The sequence below is a fragment of the Diadema antillarum genome, unplaced genomic scaffold (genome assembly GCF_040938485.1).
Source record: "Diadema antillarum isolate AM-2024a unplaced genomic scaffold, OU_Dant_1.0 seq00000356_RagTag, whole genome shotgun sequence".
Lineage (NCBI taxonomy): Eukaryota > Metazoa > Echinodermata > Echinoidea > Diadematoida > Diadematidae > Diadema > Diadema antillarum.
In genome coordinates, this window is record NW_027271362.1 from 1,050,028 (window position 1) to 1,057,892 (window position 7,865).

At 41.3% G+C, this 7,865-nt stretch overlaps 1 protein-coding gene and 1 long non-coding RNA gene across 2 annotated transcripts in view; both read right to left on the reverse strand.

Moving 5' to 3' along the window:
• LOC139731075 (uncharacterized) overlaps positions 1-5,519 on the reverse strand; it is a 40,025-nt gene extending 34,506 nt beyond the window's left edge. Inside the window, exons 1-6 of the mRNA XM_071641955.1 lie at positions 3,352-5,519; positions 2,844-3,008; positions 2,203-2,456; positions 1,747-1,930; positions 924-1,027; positions 247-313 (exon numbers count right to left, since the gene is read on the reverse strand). Coding sequence (XP_071498056.1) covers positions 247-313; positions 924-1,027; positions 1,747-1,930; positions 2,203-2,456; positions 2,844-3,008; positions 3,352-4,945 — 2,368 coding nt within the window. The 5' untranslated portion in view covers positions 4,946-5,519. The remainder of the gene's footprint in view (positions 1-246; positions 314-923; positions 1,028-1,746; positions 1,931-2,202; positions 2,457-2,843; positions 3,009-3,351) is intronic.
• Positions 5,520-5,970: 451 nt separating this feature from the next.
• On the reverse strand, positions 5,971-7,650 carry LOC139731083 (uncharacterized). Its single transcript, XR_011710951.1, has 3 exons — positions 7,611-7,650; positions 6,996-7,084; positions 5,971-6,327 (listed from the first exon to the last, which is right to left on the reverse strand). It is a non-coding gene; the product is annotated as an uncharacterized lncRNA (long non-coding RNA).
• Between the last annotated feature and the right edge of the window lie 215 nt (positions 7,651-7,865).

Consider the following 7,865-nt stretch of genomic DNA (forward strand, 5'->3'; position numbering starts at 1 on the left):
GAAGAAATAAACCGTTGGTGAATACAGCATGAACTTTGTTGCAGCTTTGTTACTTATCTTTATATATATATATATATATATATATATATATATATATATTGAAATTGGATGCGTGTAAGGGTGAAATTGATATGAGTTGCTGACTTGGCGGAGGTCTGTGCTCTCCGAGTGCTTTTCTTGTTATTTTGTTTTCACTTCTGCCAAGGCGTTCCTTGCGCCTTTGCAAAAGTAAAAAGAGAAACTCACTTGAAAGAGTGAAATCACTGTAACTCGCTGCTGTTGCTCTGTCATCTGAGGAGTGTGGCATGTCAACCTGTCAGGGTCATACAAAAGAAAAAACAAATCGTATCACAATCATTTTCAAAGGATATAGAGGTGCAACCTCCTGACTTCTAAGCAGCACGATGTTAGCATGAAATTGAGACCGAACTGGTAATACAAAAATAAATCTCTCTTTGTGTAAAAATACAATATTGACACATTTACTTCATCTAGGTAATTTAAAAGAGCTTCAAGAAATAAATTGTTCTTTTCGATTGTTTACTTTCGAAATAAAAACTGACGTTAACAGAACAAGTCGGGTGTATGCGTATTTTCTTATTTCATGAAGTTTAATGTAAGAGAATAATCATCTTGAACGTACTATGCTTTGTTTTCTTCTCATAAGGGCTATGTAATAGTGACAACCAATGATAGTCAATGATTCTGTGTCCAGATGTTTCAATTATCTTGGTGACGAAACAGTGAATCCCATAGACATGATCTTGTGGAGGTCCACGCACTTTCGATTCCCTAATCAAAATGTAATGCGCTATTGCATTGTGTTATACACATTACAAGAAGTCAAGGTGTGTTGAAAGGAAATTCATATACTATGTCAAACCTTTCATCACGTGGCCATTGATAGTAGCCTTCAAACTTACCACGGGTTTCCTGCACTTGTTATCAACACGGACAAGTCGGATGGAAGGTGAGGAGCTCTCTATGTAGGTCAAACCTGGGCCTCCGACATGTGCACCATCTCCACCTGGTGGCAAAGGATCATGGAAAAGGTTATGCATTTATGCATACATGTGTGTGTGTGTGTATGTGTGTGTATGTGTGTGTGTATTGGTATGTGTATGTGTATGTGTATGTGTATGTGTATATGCGTTTTTGTCTTATCCTCCAAAGTGTCGTTACAATGCACTTTGAGAATAAGTTTACAAGTGTGTAAAACACACATTCATTAATTGGTGTTAGAAGTACAATGTATCTGGTAATTTTCTTGACTATCAAAGGATTGTGGCGTAAGTCAAATGAAATTTTCTCTTATATCGTCCTTTTAAGCTCAAACTGATAAGGCATCTGCTATATCTGTCTTGTCGTGGTAAAAAGAGAAAATGCTTCAATATGTAAATGACGCATAACGCTGCCATGGTTTTACAAGTGCTGGATGATGTGGTATCATATACACTGTTTCATTTTTGTGTGTTCTTGTAAATTGCCCCTGCATAACGTTGTGAATGTTGTCATATACATACATGTATGGGGAAAAGACTTCTGTGTGAATGTGTGTATGTGCTAACGAATTGTGCTGCATTCAGTGGACAAATCTTGTTAACAAACGGATAATTATTAAAACCGCAAAGTTACCACCTTGTCTCTGCTATCGTCACTAGCAGCAATTACACCGACAGTTTTAGGTCCTCCCTATGTCATAACATGGATGATATGTTTAACTTGGCCGAGAGAGACATGCCTTACCTGCTGCCCCAAAGTTCGAATCATCGAAAGATATCGTCTGTGCTTGAACGAAGACACGCCCTCCGGCACCTCCCCCACCCTGTCCTTGGCCACTCCCACCATCAGCATACACACGCCCACTTCCTTGGAAAATGTCACATGACACCCAAACGGCTCCACCACTGCCTCCTCCGGCATGAAGACCCTGGATATTAAATCAATGAATTCAATAAGCAAACGAACACACATGCACTGTGGCGTCTGTGCTATAACTAGTTAATGGCTACTGCGCTTTCATGTGTCGATTGTTTATGTCGTTGCTTTGATGTTAATTTCATGTACGTCAGTCCTATTTTAATGCGCATTGTACCACTGGCAAGATAGTAACGGTGTGGTTCTAAAAGAAGAAGAAAATAAAACAGCAACAGACAAACTGTAAATCAGCGGAAAGGTGGCAGGAGAGAACCATTTACTTGCCTTGGCGGCCTGACCATTGGCCCTGACTTGACCGTAGATGGTCACAGCTCCTTTGACCATGGCATGCATGAAACCGCCACCCCTCCCTCCTGAGCCATCGGTGGTCCCGCTACCACCACCACTACCCAAGGTACCCCGGGTATACAGGCTTCCATAGGGCATTCCAGCTTGGGTAGCATCCGCTCCACCTCCATGGCCGCCTCTACCACCATGACTGGCCCCCGAGGCTCCGGAGGAGCTCATTGCTCCCGCACCTGTTCAGTCCAAAATATGTAAACAGCAAGTTACACAATCGCCAAATACAAAGCCAAGGACATTATCTATGATCTTCATTAATCAACTCACATTTCACCAATTCAGCCTTAACACCTAGCTGTATCTTGCTTATGAGCTAAATTCCTAGAAATACTATCTTCTGAGAAAACAATTCGACATTGTTTTGAAAACTGTTTGACATTGTTTTAAAACAATGTCAAACATTTGCTAATGACAAATAGGGCATGGACACCAAAGTGTACATACATAATCAGAAATAAATTGTTTCGCTCGCGCGCACGTGTGTGTGTGTCTGTGCGTGCGTGTGTGTTTGTGTGTTCGTGTGTGTGTGTGTGCTTCATTAGCATTAACATGCATGCACTTACCTGGACCATTATCGGACAAATGACCACCTTCACTGACCGATATGACTGCCTCTGGCCCTAAGGACAGACTATCCGCTTTGATGCTCAGAGCGGGGCTGAAAAATTGACCATCAACTTCAAGAGACCCCGTTGATATATTCGACGAAGCGTCCTCTAATGGAATGCCTGTAATTGTGAATGCATACATTGTTCACTAAAGACATGTACGAGAGCATAATAAATGAACAAGATCTCAAAAGCACAAAGGGAAAGGAGAATGCAAAAGCCTAACCATCTTTATTCGTGTCCGTTTACTACCAGTGGAGTACTTCACGCATCGCAGAAAAACATTACAACAAACATTAATTCGTTGATAAGTCCTGGAAGGTAGTCAAGTATATTACATTATAAAATACACTATTGTTTTCGTTTCCACCTGATACTCAAAAGAGAACTAACAAGGAACTCGTCTATGTACATGGTTGCAAATAATATAAAACTCTGGTACTGGTACGAAGATGCAACTCACCTCGATCTTGAAACTGAACAACTCCATCATCGTCAATCTGAAAGGAACTTGAAAGATGAAAATCAGCTCGTCCTATCACAGTCAAGGCACCGTTAGTTGCTAGACGGTCAAGCGCAACATCAAAGGATGATGACAAATTGGCCAGCTGTCCGCTGTTGATGACAATATTACTCCCACGATATGCCTCCAGATATGAGTCATTGAGCAAACCAACCAGGGTTAGCGCGTTGCTACACTCGACATGGCCAGACACATCCATCTGGTGGATGAGGTACACATCCTCAGCAGTAAAAGTGAACGATCCATTGACGCTGACGGTGTTGATGCCATCCGACCCGATATCGAGGTTTTCAGCATTGAAGGTACCCTCTACAAGGAGGCTCTCCACGTCCAGAGAATTTATCTTTGGCAAGGTATCACTCCGTTTGGAAGCCAGTGTTAGGATCCCATCCGGTCCAATCTTGAGCTTCTGGATGACATCCTCACCGGGATATGGCACAAACGAGACAGGTTCTAGAATGTCCATGACTCCGTCTATGTACACCGTCTCTACATAGAATGGAGAGTTTGGAGTCAGGGTCACCCGACCTCCGGCTCCAACTTCAAACGAGTAGATGCCACGACCAAAGTCAACCCTTGCTCCCGGAGACAGAACTCCTTCGATGATGACGTTGTGGCATTCCAGGATGGACTGGTCCTGGCCCGGCCACTGCAAGATTCCATCTGGACCGACCGACAGAGAGGAACAGTCCAGATGGAGTGGGACCGATGCGGTAATATTTCCGTCGACAGAAATATGACCAATTTGCATGAGGGAATCAATTGGTCTGAACCAGAGAAGACCTCCATTTGTGATTACAAGTCTGTCCAACCCATCTCGCCCAATATCAAAGTTCTCTGCAATAACTGAACCCTCAATGACTAAATCCCTGACCTTTATGGAATGAACCTCAGAACTACCTGGCTGGGCAGACAGCGTAAGAACACCATTGGGGCCAACTACAAAGTCACCAATATACGTTTCAGAGTCATCGTACGGAATGAAGAGTGTTGGTGTGAGAATGTTCATTATTCCGTCCACGAACACGTGCTCTACCCTTAAGGGAGCAACAAGAGAGGCAGTGATTCTTCCTGTCGATGTCACATTAAAAGTTCTGATTCCATCAAGAAAGTCAACGGATTCTCCCGGGTAGAGAGTTCCTCCTACGGAAACATGTGGACACTGAATGATGGAATTGCTTACACCCGGCCACTGAAAGATTCCTCCTGGACCAATAGAGAGTACAGAGGTCACTACGTGAAGGGGTTGGCTGGATGTGATGTTTCCATCCACAGAAATCTGTCCAAAGACAAAGTCAGGGTTCACTGGCTGAAAGGAGAGGACACCATCTTGCGAGACGTCGATACTGTATGAGTCATCACCATCAATTTGGAGAACTCCGGCATCCGTATTCCCAATGACCTCTAGTTCTGTAATGTTTATGTGAGATGGGGACCTGCTTCCAACTGTGTCAAATGTCACATCAGCCAGTGCCACTGTCCTAGCGATGATTTCCGATGGACAAGCTACCTTGAGGGAAGATCTAGGTGCCATTACGAGTCTACCTTCATCCAGGTTATTGATTCTCAGAGAATAGCCACAAACCGAGCTGGCAGGGGAAGGATGGAGTGTGACCTGGGCCTCCCGCCTCACGTCAAGAACGAGTAGCTGAAGGAACTGGGTATGGCCGGCATCAGGATCTGGATAGACATCAAGGGATGCTGCTCCGTATCCACCCACCGTTAAGCTGATGGGTCCCTCCGTCAGGAGCGATCCTCGCACAACAACCTTCCGGGTGAGTGTGATCGATCCTGGCGTCCTGCGGAAGAAATGGAGCGTAGAGAGTGGTTCCGTCGCAACGTCAGCATCAAGAGCACTCTCCACTCTGAGTTGGGCATCTGCTAAGACTTGTAAAGAAGACTCTGAATAACCTTGGACGGTGTCGACTGTTGTCTCACTGGCGATTGCCAGATGTGCTCCCTGATTGAGAGTTACCTGCGACAAGATAAGGTTGTTCTCTTCATGGGAAAGCCACGCTGATGCACCTGAAAATGAAACACGAGGATAGTTGAAATTCTCACAATTCTAGCATAAGATTAGATTAGACGAAATCTAGATTAGGCGAAATATCAAACTTTGTATGAGGAAAGCTTCCGCTAGTCTATTCAAGTTCAAATTCAAATGATTTTATTTTACATGTAACAAAGCAATATTCATAACGCTTACATGAGTACATGATATTTTAGGAAACTTATCACATACGCTTCAACTAAACATTGATACAATTATGATAATATAAAATTTGTTTTTAGATAAATAAACAAGTAAGCAGATACAAGTTTATATTTTTCAACTCTATATAAATGGAAAAGAGGAAATAACAAGAGAAGCATAAACTTGTAGATTTTGTGAATTACTCTGGGAAATAAGGCCATCTCAAGACCCGTCAAGGACTCCATGTATGAACATTTTGACATCATGACGTCAGGCGAAACAAACAGAAAGAAATGACTTTTAGGAATAAAATGACTATTAGGTATAAAACAAACATATCATAATCAGAATGCGCAGGACCCATGGGTGATGACAAGAAAACAGATCACAGATATTTGACTGTTAAAATCACTTTTAGTATGGAAATCTATAAGGTAAACAACAGACTGAGTCACACAATATATGTAGGAAATTGTCACAATACAATAATACAGGACACATATGCCTGGTATACATAACATGAACTTAGCTCACTGGCCTACGTCTTGGAAATCCCATTGCACAGACTCTCTTACAAAGTGATATCTATGTAATACACCACTATTCTCGGCCGGCAATATTCTTCGCAAAACTGCAAATCAAACATTCTAGGTGGTGATTCCAAGTTAAAACTTACCAGATTCAGACAACAGAATGTTTTCACAGTCTGCTGAGTACTTGAACTATAAAGCAAATGTTAAGAAAGGAAAGTAAGAAACTTTGAAATGGCATCGAGGTTTTTGATTTTTGTTACCTTAGCAACTAGTTTAGGATGCTTTCTTATAATCATGAGGCTCAAGATGTTGCATCCTGATATTTGCAAGAAAAATAAGGACATTTTTGTTAAACGAAATATTTTGTTTCTGTTATAAAACGGCCAAGGGAAAGCAATGTCTTCCTCCAGAAGCAAAGTTCAACCAAAACTGATGGCTGTGGGATTAAAATGTGGCCGCTCATTACCATTTTACTCTTCGACATCAGTGTCAGAATGAATGCTGTGAAACTTGTAATGTAGCGCAGCATTTCAGCAACAACCTGTCACAATCCAGGCGCATAGTTCTACTCATATAGTATCATATTGATCTTCCCATATGATTGCTAACTTAACGTCATTTAGTGTGGGCCTACTTTCACTGCGTGACATGCATATGAATTAAGAAAACAAATATCGCTTCAAATGATAAATGAATTAATGTAGAGAGGATATTTTTGCTCTCATAAAATGCAGAGCTAAAAGGACAATAATTTTGTACATTCGATTTCTTTCGCTAAGTGAAAATCATTTTGCTAGTCATTTATCGTTTCTTTTTGTTGTGACAATTTCGTTGAGCTTCTTTGGAGATCTGCTTACCACTGGTACTTGTTCGAGGTTGTCAATAACCATCCTTTGGTTAACTGTATCCTGGATGTAGACAGTACCCGGACCTCCGGCCTCGGATGCTGCCAAAGTTGATTGGTACGAAGACAGACATTGGTATAAAAACATACATTGCATGGTACAATGACTTTAATCTGTGTCTATAGCTGTGGTTTTCTATTGTACATTTTTTTTTCTAATTTATTTTGTTTTTATTCGATAAACTAATAAATACATTTAAAATCAAAGACTGCTTTATTCTATGTTGTCTGAAAGTGCATTCATCTATGTTCAGTAGTTTGGTAACAAAAGGGTGTCTCCAACTTGGGAGAAAGTGTAAGAAAGGCGAGGTCACACTACTTTTCATTACAAAGAATCTTTATCATTTGCTGTAGGATCATGAATTATACCGATCCTAATATTACCCGTTGAGGACGGGCTGATTTTGCTACAATACGCATTTTCCAGAGACACTTGCCCGAGCACACCTGGGACTCAACCTCAATGAGTTAAGACAAACGGATGTAAATCATGTCGAGCAGTCGAAATTATTTCGACGTTCTCATTACTGGTATTATTATATATCTACAAAGATCATACACCACTTACTATCCGTATCCTGGCCACAGGAAATATCTTCGGTGGTGACTGTAAAGGATGAGAACAAAAATAATGTTCACTATGTAACATTTCGAATATCACACTTAAAAACACGCAAGTACGGAAATATGAAATGGCACTGCGCCTATATATATCCGGGACTATAAATGAGTTTCATCAAACATGTGGTATCTCTTTGATACTGCTCCCTGCCATTACATTCAATAGATATCTAATTTCATTTTCATGATGATGACATATTGT